This window comes from Bombina bombina, chromosome 2 (assembly GCF_027579735.1).
Source record: "Bombina bombina isolate aBomBom1 chromosome 2, aBomBom1.pri, whole genome shotgun sequence".
NCBI lineage: Eukaryota > Metazoa > Chordata > Amphibia > Anura > Bombinatoridae > Bombina > Bombina bombina.
Window position 1 is genome coordinate 529,855,986 of NC_069500.1, and position 24,170 is coordinate 529,880,155.

The 24,170-nt window shown below is 39.8% G+C and overlaps 2 protein-coding genes across 3 annotated transcripts in view; one reads left to right on the forward strand and one right to left on the reverse strand.

Annotated features, from left to right (window-relative positions):
* Positions 1–9,287, forward strand: part of LOC128649217 (proteasome activator complex subunit 1) — a 102,158-nt gene extending 92,871 nt beyond the window's left edge. The window contains exon 12 of the mRNA XM_053702354.1: positions 9,237–9,287. Within this exon, the coding sequence (XP_053558329.1) occupies positions 9,237–9,272 (36 nt within the window). The 3' untranslated portion in view covers positions 9,273–9,287. The remainder of the gene's footprint in view (positions 1–9,236) is intronic.
* The window catches only part of PSME1 (proteasome activator subunit 1), a 116,764-nt gene continuing 92,784 nt past the window's right edge, over positions 191–24,170 (reverse strand). For both annotated transcript variants that reach the window (XM_053702352.1, XM_053702353.1), the window contains one exon: positions 191–386. In XM_053702352.1, coding sequence (XP_053558327.1) covers positions 306–386 — 81 coding nt within the window. In that variant the 3' untranslated portion in view covers positions 191–305. The remainder of the gene's footprint in view (positions 387–24,170) is intronic.

The following is a 24,170-nucleotide window of genomic DNA, read 5'->3' on the forward strand; positions in this document are numbered from 1 at the left end:
TTGTATGATGAGGGTTTAGTGACTATAATTTTTTTTATTTTTGGTGGTGCTCATCAAGGTCTTATTATAAAAGAACAATGGTGTCTGTACTCTTTTTACCCCTTGCTCACATATTCATTTCTACCATATTGTTACCACTAGCATTATCTTAATTCAGTTTTCTTTCCATTGTCAACACTTTGGAAGCACATATGTTAAACAAACATTTATTAGAATACAGTATTGAGAGTAGCCAGTAGGTGGATTCCAAAGAATATTAAATTCAGAGAAAGTATGTCAATTCACAGATGTATTAGGTTGTGTGCTTAGTAGATAAGTTGTTTGTTTTCTCCACGTGGTCTCTTTATTTTGCTGTAATTCTTGGTGACAATGTCATAAAGAGTTGCCTGAAATACAAAGATATAGCATATAAATAGGACAGTAAACACCTTGAGGGCTTTATATAAAATGTTTAGTTATGTACAATAACAACTTTGCGATATATTTTAATTTCCCCCCCCCCCTTTTCATGAAATTTAGCTCTGAAAACTGAGCAATTTCTAATGCTCAGGACTTTGAAATGTACCTACTGATTTATTAAGGCTAACTCTGCTATACATCTTTCCCTAATTGGCTTATAACTGCATTATACTAACTTTATGACCGTGGCTTGCTTTGTGTGTGCACAGATTGGCTTCTCTAAATATGGCAAATGGGGGCAGAGTTTGGAAATTAAAAAGTAATTGCAGGGGAAAAAAAAGTGTTTGTTTTAAAAACAAAGAATTGGCTGATATGTTATTCTATAGCAACACAACAGAAAGGTCTTGTCATTAGAATGTGTTTACCGTCCCTTTAAGAAGAGCTCAGTAATCCCATGTGGGCAGAAAGTTTATTGTAAAGCTTTAAGTAGAAGTAATCCCTTTATCAAGTGAGCTTTTTTTTACTTTAGATATTTGATTGGTCCAACAAATATGAGATCAACTAAATGTTTTTTTTAAAACTATTGTGGTACTAATTTCCATTTATTTCCTGGGTAGTTTAGTCTATGAACACATAGACATTGTGTCATCATTACATACTTTCCTTTACTGCCTAAATATTATAGAATGTATATCTTTAAGAGCTTATTCAAATCTTGATGTAGAAGGATTAAGACATTTCTGCATGTTGAATGGGTTAAGGTACATGGGAAGCACAGCATAGTCTTGCACAAGGAACTTTGTGTTACTCTATGAGAGCACAGCTCACATACATAGAGGCTGATAGAGCACAATAACTGGCAACATTACTACTACTTTCCAAGGTTGATTCTAAATATTGCAGGTTAGGTCCATATACAGTATATGAACATGAGGGGGTTTAAGAGTGAAGTCATAGTTCATGTTAACCTCAAAACACAACCAGTTCATTTAAAGTTTTCAGCCTGAGATGCAATAAAAGTATGGAGGAGAAGACTACTGCAGATGAAAAAGTTGTGGCTAGAATAAGCTACTACTTTTTAGCCAAGAGATAAGATGTCACAAATGAAGTATAGCACCTAGTTGTGAACACACAGAAAATGCTACAAAATGAAGGGAGAATCAGCAGCTGCAGAGGGACCGGATGTGAATGGGTTCTAGTTCCTGAAAACACTCGCTATATATCCATGTATGTGAATACTTCAAAATAACTTTATTATGAGGGTGACCCATACAGGGAAGGAACCTTTCAAGTAGCAGCTGGTAAAGAATTCATTTCAAGGTAAATAAAATAGAAACTAGGAAATTGAATGTTTTCTTCCATAATTCAGATAGAACACTTAATTTCAAACACACTTTACTTTTATTATCAAATATGCTTCATTCTCTTGATATTCTTTGTTGAATGAGCAGCAGTGCACTACTGAAAGCTAGTTGAAAGCATTGAATGAGCTAATAACAAGAGGCATTTATGTGCAGACACCAATCAGCAACTAGCTCCCAGTAGTGCATTGCTGTCTACCTAGGTATGCTTTAAAAAGAATACCAAAAGAGCAAAGCAAAATAGATAATAGAAGTTCATTGGAAAATTGTTTAACATGAAATGCTCTTCTGAATGAAGAAAGAAACATTTTGGGTGTCATGTCTCTAAGCATTGGGCATGAAGAGGTCCAGATACAGGAGTGAGGGCATCAACAACCTCGAGACAGTACTTGTTACAAACATTAACACATCTGTTTCAGATGCAATGACTTTAGTATCCCTTTAATATTTCTTTCATGATGCAGATAGAGAATAACATTTTAAAAAAAGTTTCCAATTAACTAATATCAAATTTGCTTTGTTCTCTTGTTATTCTTTATTGAAAATATATCTAGATAGGTAGTGTGCACGTCTGGAGAACTACATGCCAGGAAATAGTGCTGCCATCTACTGCTCTTGCTAATGTATAACATTGCAAGACTGCTGTCATATAGTGCTGTAGACACGTGCACACTTCTGAACCTACCTTCCTGCATTTCAACAAAGGATAGCAAGAAAACAAAGAAAATTTGATAATGGAAGTAATTGGAAAGATTTTAGCGGGTAATAGATACAGTAAAAATATGAGTTTTTCAGAGAAAGGGTGGTGGATTCATGGAATAAACTTCCAATAGAGGTGGTAAACCCAAAAACTGGAAAATAATTAAAACTGCCTGTGACATGCATAAGTCTATCAGGAAAAAATAACGTAATGAGCCATATTACGAGTAGAGTGCAAACATTTGTGCCCCAGATAAGGAGTATATCGTGAGGGTTTGCGCTTACCACAGTAAAAAGTGATCGTGTAAGTGCAATTGCAATTTAGTAAAAAAAATAACTAAATCACTGCGCTAGATGGAAATGCAATTAACCCTTTAAGGACACAGCTTTCAGTTTGCTCAATTGTTTTATGACGGAAAAATTCCGTCATATGTCCTTAAGAGTTTAAAACCACAGCTTGAGGGAACTTTCCCTATATTTCCATGTGCAGACTAAAAAAAAATTACAATTTAGTGTGTTCTAAAATACACTGAATTTAAAGCTACGGCGCTCAATGCAGAGCTAAATAAGTGCAGTTTCCAGCTTTCTGTATAGATAATGTTATTTATTACAGAGTAAAATCAAATCAAATATTGAATTAGGCAGTTATAATATACATAAAAACACAAAAATGAATAAATATGACAAAAATAAATATAAAAATAAAATAAAAAAAACTTAACAGCAATATTGCTACTATACCATATATATCATATGTACTCAAAGGTATAAAAGGAAAAAGAGTCCAGACAATGTTTAGGCAATGGGAGTGAATAAAGATGCCTATTTTCCAAGGGGTTGATTGCGTGGAGGCTGCAAGGTAAATCTGGGAATCCTGTAATGAGACAGGGGGATCCTTGTCACCAAGTATAAAAGTTATAAAATAAAGGTGTTCCTTTTTACTTACACCGGGTGGGTGCTTTGTGTCCTCATAAGTGTCCCGTGGGATATTTTACTTGTAATCGTTAGCGTGTGAGCAGTCTCTCAGAGAATTGTGCCACTGTGTAGCGTGTCAGACTACTTTGTATCAATCTCCGGTGTAGTCTTTGCAGGATCGTTGTGGCTACGGAAGCCGATTTAGGACAGAAAAAGGAGCAACGCGTTTCGGCAAAGGTGCCTTTCTCAAGCTCTATGGATCACATTCTGTACTGGCAATATATACCCTCAGACTTTGAAAGTTTCCTCCCATATTATTTACATATTAAATTAAGGGAATATGGCAAAAAGGAAATAACAACAACAACTTTTCTACAGGCATATCTGCATAAAAACAATTTAAACCATTTATGTTCCCTTTGGAATTATGAACATATCTATGGTAGTGTTTCTACATTTGCATTATTATGGCACATGCGTTACTATGGATGTCAAAACTTTTTTAAAAGCAATTTAGCATAAGCAAATTGCACCGATTCTAAAATATATATATATATATATATATATATATATATATATATATATAAATATCCAAGAAAAGAGCACTCACCAGGACTTATACCTTAAAGCAATTACCGCTTTATTTTAACAAAGTGACGTTTCGAGGATTTTAACCTCGTCCTCAGACTTTACAACAGTGTACATACCTGAATGCCTTTTAAACCCTCCACCGACTATCACCGCGATACCGGAAGTCACCCGGCGTCCTGTGCGCAAGACTGCGCATGTCAGAGCGTCGGCATGGCAACCGGCCGCGGTGTACACTAAAAACAAAATTGTGAATACAAACGGTTACAATATAGAGCAGTTCAATTGTTACAATCTCAATGCACTTAACAATCTAACACTATCTATTATAAGAGCTAGATAGTTACAACACTTAACATCTCTACGATGCGTGTAGTTTACTGTGTCAAATTTACCTGACTATTTCTAAACTGGGAATAGGTATAGACATAATTTTGAATCAAACATATCACCTAGTATGGCTATACTAGCTATCAGAATACACTTTACTGCTAACATCTGGATAATACTCCCTAACCTTTGGTATCACAGATAACAGTGCCAGTCCAGGTTGGTATTCAACCCTCCGGGCACCAAAGTGCCCAGATTGAAGATCCACCTGGACTCGCACTGCAACAGGAGTCTATCCCTATCACCCCCTCTAGTTGGGGGTGGAATGTGATCGATGATCACATACCTCAGGTCTGCAACCGTATGGCCAGTCAGCGCAAAATGTCGTGCCACGGGTTGGTCTGACCCCTTGTTTATTATAGCCAATCGAATGGCTGCACGATGATTGGCCATACGGGTGCGCAAGTCGTCGATAGTCTTTCCGACATAGAATAACCCACACGGACAGTGTAATAAATACACTATATGCGTCGTCGTGCAGGTTACTCTATGCCGGATAGTGTATCTGCGATTGGTGGTTGGATGAACAAAGAATTTTGCGTTAGATAAACCACTACATGTGGTGCATCCCGTACACTTATAGCAACCAGGTTTCTTAGTCTGTAGCCAGTTCGATTTTTCGTAGCACAATACAGGGTCAACCTTCACCAGAATGTCCCGTAGAGAGCGTGATCTTCTAAAGCCTACTTGTGGATATCTGGAACCCCTAAATGGCAGATTTTTATCACTTTCCACGATATTCCAGTTCTTTTTTACCAATTTTTGTAGGTTCTGCTTGTCTGAGGTATAAGTAGTCGTCAATATCATCCTTCTCTCTTTATCCCTTTTTGTCACAGTTCTTAAAGCTGTATCCTGATCCATGGAGGTAAACTTCTGGAAGTGTTGGTTAATCTGTTTCTCTTGGTAACCCCTCTGTAAGAATCGTGCTTTCATTTCTATCAACTGTTGTTGGGCATTACTCTGTTTGTTGTTATTCCGCATAACCCGCTTGAATTGAGAGATAGGTAAAGCCTTCTTGAGTGATGGAGGATGGCAGCTAGTAGCCTCCAATAATGAGTTCCTATCTGTCTCCTTTTTGTACAAAGTTGTGCCCAACACACCATCTTCCATAGATATTCGCAGGTCGAGGAAATCTACTGATGTGGAACTCTTGGTCATCTTGAATTGTAGCTTTGGATTAATGGTGTTTAATATCCTATGCCAATCATCTAATTCCTCCTCCGTACCTGACCATAGAATGATCAAATCATCTATATAGCGTTTGAAATATTTAATGTGTTGGTGTAGAAATAGATCCGTGTCACGTTCTTCAAATTCTGCCATAAATAAATTGGCGTACGATGGGGCCATATTAGACCCCATCGCCGTCCCTTGTAGTTGCAAAAAGAACGATTTCTCAAACTTGAAGTAGTTTCTGCTGAGGCAGAGATCCAATAGTTCCAGGATTAACTCTACTGGAGGTCCCACGTATGGGTATCGATTCAATTGTTTGCGAACTGCCATCATCCCCTGTTCGTGTGGTATGGAGGTATACAGACTAACCACATCCAATGTTGCTAATAAGATGGGTTGTTTGATTGTTGGAAATGATTTGATCTCTTTGATCAGACTAATCGAGTCCAACAGAAACGAAGGCATATTGCGGACACATGGTTGGAGTATACTATCCAGAAATACTGCTACCGGTTGTAAGAGGGATCCTATGGAGGACACAATAGGTCTGCCCGGTGGGCAATTCGGGTGCTTATGGATCTTCGGCAGTGTGTAAAAAGCCGGAACCCTTGGGAACTTTACTTCCATAAAGTTCCTTTCTTGTTTCGTCAACCATCCAATCCTGAATGCTCGATCCAAAACTTCATCTATCTGTTTCTTGAACAACATGGTAGGATTGTAGGTCAGTTGTTTGTATGTAGCCGTATCCGTCAGCTGAGAAAGTATCTCTTGCTTGTAGTAAGAATAGTCCATTATGACCAATGCGCCTCCCTTATCGGCCTCCCTAAAGATTAGATCTTTATTTGTGCTCAAGTTATCCAGTGCTCTCTTTTCTTCTTTGGTTAAGTTGTTTCTGCAACCCGGTTTAGCCGAATTACACATTCTCTCTGTGTCATCCAATAGTAGTCTACTGTACGTTTTAATGCTAGGATTTGTACTTGAGCAATCATAGGTGCTTTTAGGTTTTAATTTGTGGATGTTAGCAGTTTCTTCAGTAGTATCTCCAAGTCCCATACCAAAATGCTCCTTCAATCTTAAGTTCCGTTCAAATTTTTGCATATCTATGTACATATCAAAGGGTTTGTAGAAAGCTGTTGGGATAAACGACAAGCCTTTATTTAGTATCTTGATCTCCAACGCTGACAACTGGTAAGAGCTGAGGTTGATTACTATGTCATTCGTTACATTCTGCGTTTGGCTCTGGGTGGTCTTCCCCTTACCACCCCCTCTCCTGATGTGCGTCCGATGCCTGCCAAGTTTTTTGATCTTGTAGTGATCCCCCCATCAAATGATCTTTGTGATGCTTCGGTAGATGTTATCCCATCTGAGTCAGTGCTATTGCCGGAAGAATCTATTGTGGTCATATTTCTTGGTTTGTAGAATCTTGGTCTCCTAGGTCTGATTTCAAAGGTCCTCTGTCTTTCTTCTGCCGAAAGTAACCACCTATAGACCTTTTTCTCTTTATAATCAGATTCTACAGCATCCCACTTCCGATTCTTGAAAGTTAGCAATTCTGTTTCGAAATCCAGTACTTGTTTGGTTAATTTTTCTAACCATTTGTTTTCTTGATCGGCTTCTAGTGTCGTTATGTGTGTAAATTCAAATTGTTGAATTTCGACATCGACTTTATCCAGTAATATTCTCACTTCTTCAATGACCAGAAGCATCAAATCTAAAGCGCATTTATTCAAAATGCTACACCACTTTATGCAAAACGCAGGGTTGTTCCTGCCTATAGTCGGAATGTTCTTTACTCTGAATCCTCTAGGAATAAAGAGTTTCCTATGATAATCTGATAGGAAAGTTCCGTGCAACGTTAAATCGATCTTTCTTTTTTTCAGTTTCAATAATTTTGCATATAGGTGGGAGGGCTGTTCCTTTAAATCCCTATTAGGAACAGTAGCAAACCGGATTCTATTGGCATCATCCTCCGTATAATTGAATGTAGTAGCGCCTTGAACGTTCTCATCTGGTGTCTCCATTTCACCCAGTGTTGTAGTCAGAGGCTCTATATTGTAATCCATCGTGTATAGTGTATTAAAAAACCGCTACCGGTTTAAATCAGTAGAATAGCCAGAGGTAGGGAAATCTAATAGTTCAGGGTGCCAGAGTTAAACCGTAGTACACAAAATCCCAAATGAACTCTGCACTCACTCCGCTGTTCAACCGCCCAGGGTGCATCCAATGCCGCAGTGTGCCTTTACAAATATCCAAGAAAAGAGCACTCACCAGGACTTATACCTTAAAGCAATTACCGCTTTATTTTAACAAAGTGACGTTTCGAGGATTTTAACCTCGTCCTCAGACTTTACAACAGTGTACATACCTGAATGCCTTTTAAACCCTCCACCGACTATCACCGCGATACCGGAAGTCACCCGGCGTCCTGTGCGCAAGACTGCGCATGTCAGAGCGTCGGCATGGCAACCGGCCGCGGTGTACACTAAAAACAAAATTGTGAATACAAACGGTTACAATATAGAGCAGTTCAATTGTTACAATCTCAATGCACTTAACAATCTAACACTATCTATTATAAGAGCTAGATAGTTACAACACTTAATGCCCAACAACAGTTGATAGAAATGAAAGCACGATTCTTACAGAGGGGTTACCAAGAGAAACAGATTAACCAACACTTCCAGAAGTTTACCTCCATGGATCAGGATACAGCTTTAAGAACTGTGACAAAAAGGGATAAAGAGAGAAGGATGATATTGACGACTACTTATACCTCAGACAAGCAGAACCTACAAAAATTGGTAAAAAAGAACTGGAATATCGTGGAAAGTGATAAAAATCTGCCATTTAGGGGTTCCAGATATCCACAAGTAGGCTTTAGAAGATCACGCTCTCTACGGGACATTCTGGTGAAGGTTGACCCTGTATTGTGCTACGAAAAATCGAACTGGCTACAGACTAAGAAACCTGGTTGCTATAAGTGTACGGGATGCACCACATGTAGTGGTTTATCTAACGCAAAATTCTTTGTTCATCCAACCACCAATCGCAGATACACTATCCGGCATAGAGTAACCTGCACGACGACGCATATAGTGTATTTATTACACTGTCCGTGTGGGTTATTCTATGTCGGAAAGACTATCGACGACTTGCGCACCCGTATGGCCAATCATCGTGCAGCCATTCGATTGGCTATAAAAAACAAGGGGTCAGACCAACCCGTGGCACGACATTTTGCGCTGACTGGCCATACGGTTGCAGACCTGAGGTATGTGATCATCGATCACATTCCACCCCCAACTAGAGGGGGTGATAGGGATAGACTCCTGTTGCAGTGCGAGTCCAGGTGGATCTTCAATCTGGGCACTTTGGTGCCCGGAGGGTTGAATACCAACCTGGACTGGCACTGTTATCTGTGATACCAAAGGTTAGGGAGTATTATCCAGATGTTAGCAGTAAAGTGTATTCTGATAGCTAGTATAGCCATACTAGGTGATATGTTTGATTCAAAATTATGTCTATACCTATTCCCAGTTTAGAAATAGTCAGGTAAATTTGACACAGTAAACTACACGCATCGTAGAGATGTTAAGTGTTGTAACTATCTAGCTCTTATAATAGATAGTGTTAGATTGTTAAGTGCATTGAGATTGTAACAATTGAACTGCTCTATATTGTAACCGTTTGTATTCACAATTTTGTTTTTAGTGTACACCGCGGCCGGTTGCCATGCCGACGCTCTGACATGCGCAGTCTTGCGCACAGGACGCCGGGTGACTTCCGGTATCGCGGTGATAGTCGGTGGAGGGTTTAAAAGGCATTCAGGTATGTACACTGTTGTAAAGTCTGAGGACGAGGTTAAAATCCTCGAAACGTCACTTTGTTAAAATAAAGCGGTAATTGCTTTAAGGTATAAGTCCTGGTGAGTGCTCTTTTCTTGGATATTTGTAAAGGCACACTGCGGCATTGGATGCACCCTGGGCGGTTGAACAGCGGAGTGAGTGCAGAGTTCATTTGGGATTTTGTATATATATATATATATATATATATATATATATATATATATATATATATATATATATATATATATATATATATATATATATATAGCCTGTGACAGGCAATAAAAGAAAATTTATGCTTACCTGATAAATTTGTTTCCTCTTGGACATGACGCGTCCACGGATCATCTTCATTACTTTTGGGATATTCTCCTGCCTGCCTGCAGGAGGCGGCAAAGAGCACCTACAGCAAAGCTGTTAAATAGCCCCTCCCTTACCCTCCAACCCAATCATTCGACCGAAGTTAGGAAGAGAAAGGAAAAAAACAGAGGTGTCTGAAGTTTAGAAAAATAACATCCTGTCTAAACAGACAGGGCATGCCGTGGACATGGCAGGAAACAAAATTTATCAGGTAAGCATAAATTTTCTTTTCCTCTTAAGGACATGATGAGTCCACGGATCATCTTCATTACTTATGGGATACAATACCCAAGCTTAGAGGACACAGATGATATGGGAGGGACAAGACAGATACCTAAACAGAAGGCACCACTGCTTGAAGAACATTTCTCCCAAAAGCCGCCTCAGCTGAGGCAAAAGTATCAAATTTGTAGAATTTAGAAAAAGTGTGGAGAGGACCAAGTAGCAGCTTTACAAATCTGTTCAATAGAAGCTTCATTCTTGAATGCCCATGAAGAAGCCACAGCTCTAGTAGAATGAGCCGTAATCCTCTCAGGAGGCTGCTTCCCAGCAGTTTCATAAGCAAAACGAATTATACTCCAGCCAAAAAGAAAGCGAAGTAGCCGTAGCCTTTTGACCCCTTCGTTTCCCTGAGAAAACAACAAATAAAGAAGAAGACTGACGAAAATACTTTGTCGCCTGTAAATAGAACTTTAAAGCACGAATAACATCAAGGTTGTGCAAAAGACGTTCCTTCTGAGAAGGAGGATTAGGACACAACGAAGGTACAACAATTTCCTGGTTAATGTTTCGATCAGAAACTACCTTAGGAAGAAAACCCAACTTGGTACGCAAGACAACCTTATCAGCATGAAATGAGATAAGGGGAAGCACATTGCAAAGCCAAGAGTTCGGACACTCTACGAGCGGAGGAAATAGCAACAAGAAATAAAACTTTCCAAGACAGAAACTTAATATCCAAGGAATGCATAGGTTCAAACGGAACCCCTTGAAGAACATTGAGAACCAAATTAAGACGCCATGGAGGAGCAATAGGTTTAAATACAGGTCTGATCCTGACAGAAAGACTGAACATCTGGAACATCTGCCAGACGTTTATGTAACAAAACAGACAAAGCCGAAATCTGACCCTTTAAGGAACGAGTGACAAACCCTTCTCCAAACCCTCTTGGAGAAAAGCTAGAATTCTCGGAATCCTAATCTTACTCCATGAGTAGCCATTAGATTTGCACCAATAAAGATATTTACGCCATATCTTATGGTAAATCTTTCTAGTTACCGGCTTATGAGCCTGAACCAAGGTCTCAATGACCTCATCTGAAAAACCTCGTTTTGACAAAATCAAACGTTCAATCTCCAAGCAGTCAGCTTCAGAGAAACTAGATTTGGGTGAAGGAAGGGACCTTGAATGAAAAGATCCCTCCTCAACTGAAGTTTTTCTATTACTAACGCAGGCAAAGAGAATGACTGGGTTGGAGGGGAAGGGAGGGGCTACTTAACAGCTTTGCTGTAGGTGCTCTTTGCCGCCTCCTGCAGGCAGGAGGAGAATATCCCATAAGTAATGAAGATGATCCGTGGACTTATGTCCTTAAAGGGACAGTTCACCCAAAAACTTTCTCCCCTTTAAATTATTCCCAATGATCATTTTTACCTGCTAGAGTGTATTAAATTGGTTGCAAGTAGCTCCTTTACTCATATTTCAGCATTTGAAATAGCTGATTTAGCTTGTGGTTTCCCAACCTATACTGAAAGTTTTGATACTGGCGGTATATGCTATTGACAAGCCTAAGTAAACACAGCCAGCAGAAGAGATTACACCCTCAGTGGGGGGCATGATAGTTAAGTAATAAAATGATAATTTTCCATTGTTCTCTCTATGTATTGAGCTTTGGTGTTCCAGACAAATATAAGATAAGGAAGCAAGTCTGTGCACATAAAAGTGATAACATAATGAGATCTGATATTACCTGAAGCTCAACCCATTGTAATAGGCTGTGGTTTCAAAGCACAAAACCTGCTACTTCAGATACATAAATAAACCCAAAAATGCAATTTCTCAAATATTTTATACTCTGCAGTTGGTATAACAAGTCATTTAAAATACATTTATGGAAAAACAATTTTACAGTGTACTGTCCCTTTAAGAGGAAATAATAATATATATGCCTATACATTAGTCAGTATGTATACTTGGAGACTATATAAAAAGAATTTGTATATAAAACGTTATATAATTTTTTTAATATATATGTGTAATAGATATATATTTATTTAAAAAATCGTCAAAAATAAATTCATCTTTCAATAAATGAATTTATAAAGAATATATCAAATTTATAGCAACTAAGGAGTGTATTCGATTCTAAAATTTAAATTCAATTTTTTTCGTCCTATATGGATCTTTTGACATAGCCTATATGATTTATAGTTCTAAATATGAAAATGAATATAAAAGGTGAAGAATATAATACCTAATGTGATCTCTATTAAACCTAAAATATTTGTGTATATATATATATATATATATCTAGTGTGAAAACACATGTCATTATATCATATAATAATAAATACTAAAATAATTATTGGGATAGTCTCACAGATAACATCCTATTTCAATTTCTTGATTAAGACCTTAATAATGGGTCTTCCAGGTGGTGATGTAAGGGACTTATGTATTTTTGGTAGTCCATAAAATAGTGGTATTCTTGGGTGTTCTAGTAGTATATAGTCTCTTTCGTTATTTAGAATTCCATTGTACTTGTAACTTTATTTTGTAATAATTTATTATATGAACTAGTGGGATTGTTTGATATTTTTTATAGTCTCCAAGTATACATACTGACTATTGTATACACATATATATTATTATTATTTTTTGCCTGTCACAGGCTATATATATATATATATATATATATATATATATATATATATATATATATATATATATATATATATATATATATATATATATATATATATATATATATATATATATTTAGAATCGGTGCAATTTGCTTATGCTAAAGTGCTTTTAAAAAAGTTTTCTGACATCCATAGTAACTCATGTGCCATAATACTGCAAATGTTGAAACACTACCATAGATATGTTCGTAATTCCAAAGGGAACATAAATGGTTTAAATAGTTTTTATGTATTTTTCTAACTTTTTTATGCAGATATGCATTATTTATAACTTTTTTATGCAGATATGCCTCTAGAAAATTTGTTATTATTTCCTTTTTGCAATACTCCCTTAACTTAATATGTAAATAATATGGGAGGAAACTTTCAAAGTCTGAGGGTATATATTGCCAGTACAGAATGTTACCCATAGTGCTTGAGAAAGGCACCTTTGCCGAAACGCCTTTTTCTGTCCTAAATCGGTTTCCGTAGCCACAACGATCCTGCAAAGACTACACCTGAGATTGATACAAAGTAGTCTGACACTCTACACAGTGGCACAATTCTCTGAGAGACTGCTCACACGCTGACAATTACAACAAGTAAAATATCCCACGGGACACTTATGAGGACACAAAGCACCCACCAGGTGTAAGTAAAAAGGAACACCTTTATTTTATAACTTTTATACTTGGTGACAAGGATCCCCCTGTCTCATTACAGGATTCCCAGATTTACCTTGCAGCCTCCACGCAATCGACCCTTTGGAAAATAGGTGTCTTTGTTCACTCCCATTGCCTAAACATTGTCTGGACTCTTTTTTCCTTTTATACCTTTGAGTACATTATATGATATATATGGTATAGTAGCAATATTGCTGTTAAGTTTTTTTATTTCATTTTTATATTTACTTTTATTTTATTTTTTTGTCATATTTATTCATTTTTGTATTTTTATGTATAACTGCCTAATTCAATATTTGATTTTATTCTGATTTTACTCTGTAATAAATAACATTCTCTATACAGAAAGCCGGAAACTGCACTTATTTAGCTCTGCATTGAGCGCTGTAGCTTTAAATTCAGTGTGTTTTAGAACACACTAAATTGTAATTGTTTTTTAAAACATAAAAGTAACAAAACACATTAAAAATACATTACAAAGAACACACTCATAATAACAACATCTAATAAATGTTATTAAAACTAATAATAACATTTATGTATTATGTATTTATATGTGTATATATGATTTACAGACATATAAACACAAATACATATGTACATATATATATATATATATATATATATATATATATATATATATATATATATATATATATATATATATATATATATATATATATATATATATATATATATATATATACACACATACACACACATTGGAGCCCTTTGCCGTTAAGTTGATGAAACCATGTAAAAGCATATTCATGCAATTTTCATTTTTAATAAAGTGTTTAACTGTATTTACTGTAAATATTTCCCTTTCCAGTGTTCTGCACATAGCAGAATATATTATATGTATTTCTAAATAGATATTCCTATATTTATCTGTATATATCTATACCTAAAATCATCTATATATAGGTATAGCTACAGTATATATTGTACCAGAATACCATCAGATATACAGTATATATATATATATATATATATATATATATATATATATATATATATATATATATATATATATATATATATATATATATATATATATAAATATGTATTTATGAATAAATAGAACATATTCTGTTATGTAAAGAACATTGGAATATGAAAACAAAATTTATGCTTACCTGATAAATTTCTTTCAGGACATGGAGAGTCCACAACGTCATTCCAATTACTAGTGGGATATTCAACTCCTGGCCAGCAGGAGGAGGTAACTACCTTACCTATATTACTCAAAAAAACTGCAGAATTATAATAAAAAGAGGGCGGGTCATTGACTCTCCATGTCCGGAAAGAAAGAAATTTATCAGGTAAGCATATATTTTGTTTTCTTTCCTAAGACATGGAGAGTCCACAAAGTAATTACAATTACTAGTGGGAACCAATACCCAAGCTAGAGGACACTGAATGAACAGGGAGGGAGAAAAAGGCAGGAGGACCTAAACAGAAGGCACCACCGCTTGAAGACCATTTCTCCCAAAGAGGCCTCAGCCGAGGTGAAAGTATCAAATTTGTAGAATTTGGAAAAAGTATGCAGAGAGGACCACGTTGCTGCCTTGCAAATCTGTTCCACAGAAGCTTTATTTTTGAAAGCCCAAGAGGAGGAGACAGCTCTAGTGGAATGAGCCGTAACTCTCTCAAGAGGCTGCTGTCCAGCAGTCTCATACGCCAAACAAATCAAACTTCTCAACCAGAGACAGAGAAGTAGAAGTAGCCTTCTGACCCTTACGCTTCCCAGAAAAAAGAACAAACAGGGCAGAAGATTGCCTAAAATCCTTAGTAGCATGTAAGTAAAATTTTAGAGCCCGCACAACATCCAAGTTATGCATCTATCTATTGGGTACTTGTAAAGCGCCCGTGAGGGTCTCAAGGCGCAACTAATCACCCGTGAGGGTCTCAAGGCGCTATGGGAGGGGGGAGAGGGGGGCTAAGGGAAGACGATTCAGTCGAAGAGCCAAGTCTTGAGGTCCTTCTTGAAGTTTGTAAGGGAGGTGGATTGTCTGAGGTGCAACGGGAGGGAGTTCCATGACCTTGCTGCCATATAGGAGAAGGATTTTCCTCCAGCTGTTTTTTTCTTGATGCGGGGGATGACTGCGAGTGCTTGGTCGGCAGAGCGGAGTTGTCTGGAGGGGGTGTAGAAATTGACACTGTGGTTGATGTATTCAGGACCGATATTGTGGAGGGCCTTAAATGCATGGGTTAGGAGCTTGAAGGTGATTCTCTTGTTGACGGGGAGCCAGTGTAGGTTCCTTAGGTGTTCGGTGATGTGGTTTTGGCAAGGGATGTCGAGGATGAGTCTGGCCGAGGTGTTCTGAATGCGTTGGAGTCATTTCTGGAGTTTGATGGTGGACCCGGCGTAGAGTGCATTGCCGTAGTCCAGTCGACTACTGACGAGGGCGTGGGTGACAGATTTTCTAGTTTCGGTGGAGAGCCACTTGAAGATTTTTCACAGTAGGTGGAGTATGTGAAAACAAGTCGGAGAGACGGCGTTGACTTGGCGGTCCATGGAAAGTGATGAGTCGAGGATGATGCCTAGATTTCGTGCGTGGTGTGTTTGAGTTGGAGGGTGTCCGAGGGCCGTGGGCCACCAGGAGTCATCCCATGCAGATTTGGTGGGTCAGAGGATTAGGATTTCGGTCTTATCAGTGTTGAGTTTGAGACGGTTGTTGTTCATCCAGGTGGCAATTGCTGTAAGTCCTTTGTGGACGTTTTTCTTGGCGGTGGCGGGGTCTTGGGTGAGTGAGATGATTAAGTGGGTGTCGTCAGCGTAGGAGACAATGTTGAGGTTGTGTTGTCGGATGATGGCGGCCATATAGATGTTGAAGAGGGTGGGGCAAAGAGAAAAACCTTGGGGTACGCCGCAGCTGATTGCTGTGGGATTGGAGGAGAAGGGTGGGAGTCTGACTTCCTGGGTTCTGCCGCTGAGGAAGGAGGTGATCCATTCCAGGGCCTTATTGCGGATGCCAGCATCGTGTAGATGCGTGAGGAGGGTGCTGTGGTCTACAGTGTTGAATGCGGCTGTCGAATGCGGCTGAGAGGTCTAGAAGGATGAGGGCGGCAGTCTCTCCTTGGTCGAGCATAAGACGTTCCTTTTGAGAAGAAAGATTTGGACAAAAAGAAGGAACAACAATTTCCTGATTAATGTTACGATCCAAAACCATCTTAGGGAGAAACCCCAATTTGGTACAAAGGACCGCTTTATCAGCATGAAAAATAAGATATGGGGAATCACACTGTAAAGCTAAAAGCTCAGATACTCTGCGAGCAGAAGAAATGACAACAAAAAACAAAACTTTACAGGATAATAGTTTTATATCAACAGCATGTGTTGGCTCAAACAGAGCCTTCTGCAAAACTTTAAGAACTTAATTAAGGCTCCACGGGGGAGCAATAAGTTTAAACACAGGCCTGAACATCTGGTAGATCTTCCAGACGTGTGTGCAAAAGGATAGATAACACAGAAATCTGACCCTTTAGAGTACTGACCGACTAACCCTTATCCAGGCCATGCTGAAGAAAAGACAAAATGCGGGGAATCCTCACCCGGCTCCAGGAGAATCCTTTAGATTCACACCAAAAAAGATATTTACGCCATATCTTATGGTAAATCCTGCGAGTAACTGGTTTTCGAGCCTGAATTATAGTTTCAATTACTGCTTCAGAAAACCCACGTTTAGACAAAACTAGGCGTTCAATCTCCAAGCAGTTAGTTTCAGAGAATCTAGGTTTAGATGGAGAAAAGGACCCTGAAATATAAGGTTTTTCCTTAGAGGTAACCTCCAAGGAGGAAGAGATCACACTCTTTACCAGAACCGCGAACCAGATCCTGCAAGGCCATGCAGGAGCTATTAGAATCACTGATGCTCCCTCCTGTTTGATACGAGCAATGACTCGTGGAAGGAGAGGAAACAGATAAGCCAGAGAAATCCTCCAAGATACCACTAAAACATCTATCGGAGCGGCCAGAGGATCTCTTGTCCTTGAATCGTATCTTGAAACCTTGGCTTTTTGCTGGGACGCCATCAGATCCAACTCTGGAACCTCCCACTTGAGGGTTATCTGAGAGAACACCTCCGGATGGAGAGCCCACTCCCCATGATGATAGGTCTGTCTGCTCAGAAAATTTGCTTCCCAGTTGTCAACTCCTAGGATGTGGATGGCAGACAATTGTGGGCTTCCGCCTACTGTAGAATGCAATTCACCTCATTCATGGCTAAGGAACTCCGAGTCCCTCCCTGGTGGTTGATGTTGTCCGACTGGAATCTTCTCTTGTTAAAGAGTCCAGATTTATCCTCTGAGATAAATCCCAATGATCTCTGTTCCATTAACGAAGCATACATAGCTGCAGCGGTCAAAGATGGAACCGTGCAAAAGGAATGATGTCCATGGATGCCACCATCAGACCAATCACCTCCATGCATTGGGCCAAAGATGGACGAAAGGCAGAAAGCAAGAATCTTGTCTTTTCTGACCTCCGTCAGAAAAAACATAATTTATGCTTACCTGATAAATTTATTTCTCTTGTAGTGTGTTCAGTCCACGGGTCATCCATTACTTATGGGATATATTCTCCTTCCCAACAGGAAGTTGCAAGAGGATCACCCAAGCAGAGCTGCTATATAGCTCCTCCCCTCACATGTCATATCCAGTCATTCGACCAAAACAAGACGAGAAAGGAGAAACTATAAGGTGCAGTGGTGACTGGAGTTATAATTTTAAAATTTAGAACCTGCCTTAAAAAGACAGGGCGGGCCGTGGACTGAACACACTACAAGAGAAATAAATTTATCAGGTAAGCATAAATTATGTTTTCTCTTGTTAAGTGTGTTCAGTCCACGGGTCATCCATTACTTATGGGATACCTATACCAAAGCTAAGTACACGGATGATGGGAGGGACAAGGCAGGAACATTAAACAGAAGGAACCACTGCCTGTAGAACCTTTCTCCCAAAACCAGCCTCCGAAGAAGCGAAAGTGTCAAATTTGTAAAATTTGGAAAAAGTATGAAGTGAAGACCAAGTTGCAGCCTTGCAAATCTGTTCAACAGAGGCCTCATTCTTAAAGGCCCAGGTGGAAGCCACAGCTCTAGTGGAATGAGCTGTAATTCTTTCAGGAGGCTGCTGTCCAGCAGTCTCATAGGCTAAACGTATTATGCTACGAAGCCAAAAAGAGAGAGAGGTAGCCGAAGCCTTTTGACCTCTCCTCTGTCCAGAGTAAACGACAAACGGAGAAGAAGTTTGTCTAAAATCTTTAGTTGCCTGTAAGTAGAACTTCAGAGCACGGACCACGTCTAGATTATGCAAAAGACGTTCCTTCTTTGAAGAAGGATTAAGACATAATGATGGAACAACAATCTCTTGATTGATATTCCTGTTAGAAACAACCTTAGGTAAAAACCCAGGTTTAGTACGCAGTACTACCTTGTCTGAATGAAAGATCAGATAAGGAGAATCACAATGTAAGGCAGATAACTCAGAGACTCTTTGAGCCAAGGAAATAGCCATCAAAAACAAAACTTTCCAAGATAAAAGCTTAATATCAATGGAATGAAGGGGTTCAAACGGAACACCCTGAAGAACTTTAAGAACCAAGTTTAAGCTCCACGGAGGAGCAACAGCTTTAAACACAGGCTTAATTCTAGCCAAAGCCTGACAAAAGGCCTGGACGTCTGGATTCTCTGCCAGACGTTTGTGTAAAAGAATAAACAGAGCTGAAATCTGTCCCTTTAGCGAACTAGCGGACAAACCTTTTTCTAAACCCTCTTGTAGAAAAGCCAATATCCTAGGAATCCTAATCTTACTCCATGAGTAACTCTTGGATTCGCACCAATATAAATATTTACGCCATATCTTATGGTAAATTTTTCTGGTCACAGGTTTCTGAGCCTGTATTAATGTATCAATAACCGAATCCGAAAACCCCCGCTTAGATAGAATCAAGTGTTCAATTTCCAGGCAGTCAGCCTCAGAGAAATTAGGTTTGGATGGTTGAAAGGACCCTGAATTAGAAGGTCCTGCCTCAGAGGAAGAGACCATGGTGGACAGGACGACATGTCCACTAGGTCTGCATACCAGGTCCTGCGTGGCCACGCAGGCGCTATCAGAATTACCGATGCCCTCTCCTGTTTGATCCTGGCAATCAGTCGAGGTAGCAACGGAAATGGTGGAAACACATAAGCTATGTTGAAAACCCAAGGGGCTGCTAATGCATCTACCAGCACCGCTCCCGGGTCCCTGGACCTGGATCCGTAACAAGGAAGCTTCGCGTTCTGGCGAGATGCCATGAGAACCAGATCCGGTTTGCCCCAACGACGAATCAGTTAAGCAAATACCTCCGGGTGAAGTTCCCACTCTCCCGGATGAAAAGTCTGGCGACTTAGGAAATCCGCCTCCCAGTTCTCTACGCCTGGGATGTAAATCGCTTACAGGTGGCAAGAGTGAGACTCTGCCCAGCGAATTATCTTCGAGACTTCCAACATCGCTAGGGAACTCCTGGTTCCCCCTTGATGATTGATGTAAGCCACAGTCATGATATTGTCCGACTGAAATCTGATGAACCTCAGTCTTGCCAACTGAGGCCAAGCTAGAAGAGCATTGAATATTGCTCTTAATTCGAGAATGTTTATTGGAAGGAGTTTCTCCTCCTGAGTCCACGAACCCTGAGTCTTCAGGGAATTCCAGACTGCTCCCCAGCCTAGAAGGCTGGCATCCGTTGTCACAATCGTCCAATCTGGTCTGCGAAAGGTCATTCCTTTGGACAGATGAACCGGTGACAACCACCAGAGAAGAGAATTTCTGGTCTCCTGGTCCAGATTTAGCAAAGGGGACAGATCTGAGTAATCCCCGTTCCATTGACTGAGCATGCATAGTTGCAGCGGTCTGAGATGCAGGCGCGCAAATGGCACTATGTCCATTGCCGCGACCATTAAGCCGATTACCTCCATGCACTGAGCTACTGATGGGCTTGGAATGGAATGGACACGGCAAGCATTGAGAATCTTTGATAACCTGGACTCCGTCAGGTAAATCTTCATCTCTACAGAATCTATAAGAGTCCCTAGAAAAGGAACCCTTGTGAGTGGTAACAGAGAACTCTTTTCCACGTTCACTTTCCACCCATGCGACCTCAGAAATGCAAGAACTATCTCTGTATGAGACTTTGCATTCTGAAAACTTGACGCTTCTATCAGAATGTCGTCTAGGTACGGAGCCACTGCTATGCCTCGTGGTCTTAGTACCGCCAGAAGCGAGCCCAGAACCTTCGTAAAAATTCTCGGGGCCGTGGCTAACCCGAAGGGAAGAGCCACAAACTGGTAATGCCTGTCTAGAAAGGCAAACCTTAGGTACCGATAATGATCTTTGTGAATCGGTATGTGAAGGTAAGCATCCTTTAAGTCCACTGTGGTCATATATTGACCCTCTTGGATCATGGGTAGGATGGTTCGAATGGTTTCCATCTTGAACGATGGTACCCTTAGGAATTTGTTTAAGATCTTTAAGTCCAAGATTGGTCTGAAGGTTCCCTCTTTTTTGGGAATCACAAATAGATTTGAGTAAAATCCTTGTCCCTGTTCCGATCGCGGAACTGAGTGGATCACTCCCATGATTAAGAGGTCTTGTACACATTGTAGAAATGCCTCTCTCTTTACTAGGTTTGTTGATAACCTCGAAAGATGGAACCTCCCTTGTGGAGGAGAGGTTTTGAAATCCAGAAGGTATCCCTGAGATATAATCTTCAACGTCCAGGGATCCTGCACATCTCTTGCCCAAGCCTGGGCGAAGAGAGAAAGTCTGCCCCCCACTAAATCCGTCTAGGGGGCCCTGTCTTCATGCTGTCTTAGGGGCGGAAGTAGGCTTTCTGGCCTGCTTGCCCTTGTTCCATGACTGGTTGCCTTTCCAACCCTGTCTGTAACGAGCAGTAGTTCCTTCCTGTTTTGGAGCGGAGGAAGTTGATGCTGCTCCTGCCTTGAAGTTACGAAAGGCACGAAAATTAGACTGTTTGGCCTTTGGTTTGGCCCTGTCCTGAGGAAGGGCGTGGCCCATACCTCCCGTAATGTCAGCAATAATTTCCTTCAAGCCGGGCCAGAATAAGGTCTGCCCTTTGAAAGGAATGTTAAGTAGCTTAGACTTGGAAGTTACATCCGCTGACCAGGATTTAAGCCAGAGTGCTCTGCGCGCCTGTATGGCGAATCCGGAATTTTTGGTTTGGTTAGATGTACTACGGCATCTGAAACAAACGCATTAGCTTGCTTAAGGGTTCTAACTTTGCTCAAAGCCTCATCCAATGGCTCTGTGCGAATCGCCTCTTCCAGAGACTCAAACCAGAATGCCGCTGCAGCCGTGACAGGCGCAATGCATGCAAGAGGCTGCAAAATAAAACCCTGTTGAACAAACATTTTCTTAAGATAACCCTCTAACTTTTTATCCATTGGATCTGAGAAAGCACAGCTATCCTCCACCGGGATAGTGGTACGCTTGGCTAAAGTAGAAACTGCTCCCTCCACCTTAGGGACCGTCTGCCATAAGTCTCGTGTGGTGGCGTCTATAGGAAACATTTTTCTGAATATCGGGGGAGGGGAAAAAGGCACACCGGGTCTATCCCACTCCTTACTAATAATTTCTGTAAGTCTTTTTGGTATAGGAAAGACGTCAGTACACACCGGTACCGCATAGTATCTATCCAACCTACACAATTTCTCTGGGATTGCCACCGTGTCGCAATCATTCAGAGCCGCTAGTACCTCCCCTAGTAACACACGGAGGTTCTCAAGCTTAAATTTAAAATTTGAAATTTCTGAATCCGGTCTCCCCGGATCAGAACCGTCACAGACAGAATGAAGCTCACCGTCCTCATGTTCTGCAAATTGTGACGCAGTATCAGACATGGCTCTCGTGTCATCAGCGCGCTCTGTCCTTAACCCAGAGCTATCGCGCTTGCCCCTCAATTCGGGCATATTATATAAAACTTCTTTCATAACATTAGCCATATCATGTAAAGTGATTTGTAAGGGCCTAGATGTACTTGGCGTCTCAATCCTACGCATCTCCCGAGCGGGAGACGCAGGTACTGACACGTGAGGAGAGTTAGGCGGCATAACTTCCCCCTCGTTGTCTGGTGATAGTTTCTCTATCGGTACAGATTGACTTTTATTCAAAGCAATATCAATACAATTGGTACACATCGTTCTATTGGGCTCCACATTGGCTTTTGAACATGATGAACAAACAGTTTCCTCTGAATCAGACATGTTTAAACAGACTTAGCAATGAAACTAGCAAGCTTGGAAATCACTTTCAATAAGTTTACAAGCAATATAAAAAACGCTGCAGCGCTTCAAAAATACAGATATAATTAAACAATTCTTAACAAGAAGTGTAATATTAGCAGAGGATTGCACCCATTAGCAAAAGGATGATTAACCCCTCAATACCCAAAACGGATAAAACGGATATCAATTAAGATTTAACGCTTTTTTTTTTTTTAAATAAATTTTTATTGAGGAGTTGTGCGATACAATTATTACTTAATGTTATACAGCGATGTATGAAATCAAAAGAAAAATAAAGACATTGCTCAATAAAAATACAGTCACACATTTCTGCACATTTCAAGTGACAACCCTCATTTTCTTATTTTATGATCCCTGTTTGCTTCAATTCAGACCACTTTTGGGTCCATAATTTTTATATATATATATATATATATATATATATATATATATATATATATATATATAAAGATGAGTAGGGAAATGATAGGTGAAACATACCAATAACTATATTAACCAAGTATTATAAAGCTTTCAGTTTAAAGGCCAACACCAGCCTTGTGACATCAGTATTCATTCTATTTTTATAGAGCCCTGTGCATACCTTTATTAGGTGTGGGGGGGGGGAGCATTCCTGCCACACTGGTGAGGGTTTATAGACACATAACCAGAGACTTGCCCCATGAAAAGTTTTCTAAAGGAAGGGACTGGAGACTAGTCTGACATTTGATATATAATCCCTGTGTATTGTTCAGGGTCAGTGATCTGCAGTAAGCATTAGTAACCTTGGCGGTAGATAGCTGCAAGGGACATCACTTTCAAAACGCTAGGGGATATGTGCTTAAATGGGTGGATCTTGTCTGCTATGGACTCTAACTGCTATGTCACTGCACAATTATCTCGCTTCCCTCACACTATTCTTTTCTTGCTCTCTCCCGCGGCTCCGGCCGCAAGCCACGTGGAGAAATGCTGTTGTAAAACTGAGCATGTGTAGGAAAGGGCTGCTAAAACATCTAAGCAGTAGATAGATCTTTCTAATGTGGGGACAACATATGAGCATATTTCATATAAGTTTTGCAATTTATCCTAGCACTCATGACTAGTCCATTACCCTCATTGGTGCATGTTAAACAACATAATGTATGAAAGTATAGCAAAACTATAGCACAATAACTGGTTAGGTAAGACATCTGAGAGGGAAATAGTACTTTCAATACAATGCATCTTACATATATGTCCCGGCTTGGCATAACTTGCGTTATAACATAGGAGGCAATGCAGGCAAACTAGTTCAGCTCTATTCTATGTATCTCCCTTCTATCATACACTTTCGCAGCAAGATAACAAATAATTCAACAATAAACAGCTAAACGAAAACAATCTAACATACGTGAAAGTCCCAGCAATGTCCTCGCTATTATTGTGTAACCAAGGACAGTTGTAACTTATTCCCTGATCACCAAGTTTAACCCCAGGATTTTGTCCCCGACAGAGGCTGGGTCTTTCCAGGTGTGTGGGAATTGCCGTGATGCCACAGAATCAGTTGTATATTCTGGTCGCTCTGCTCTAGTG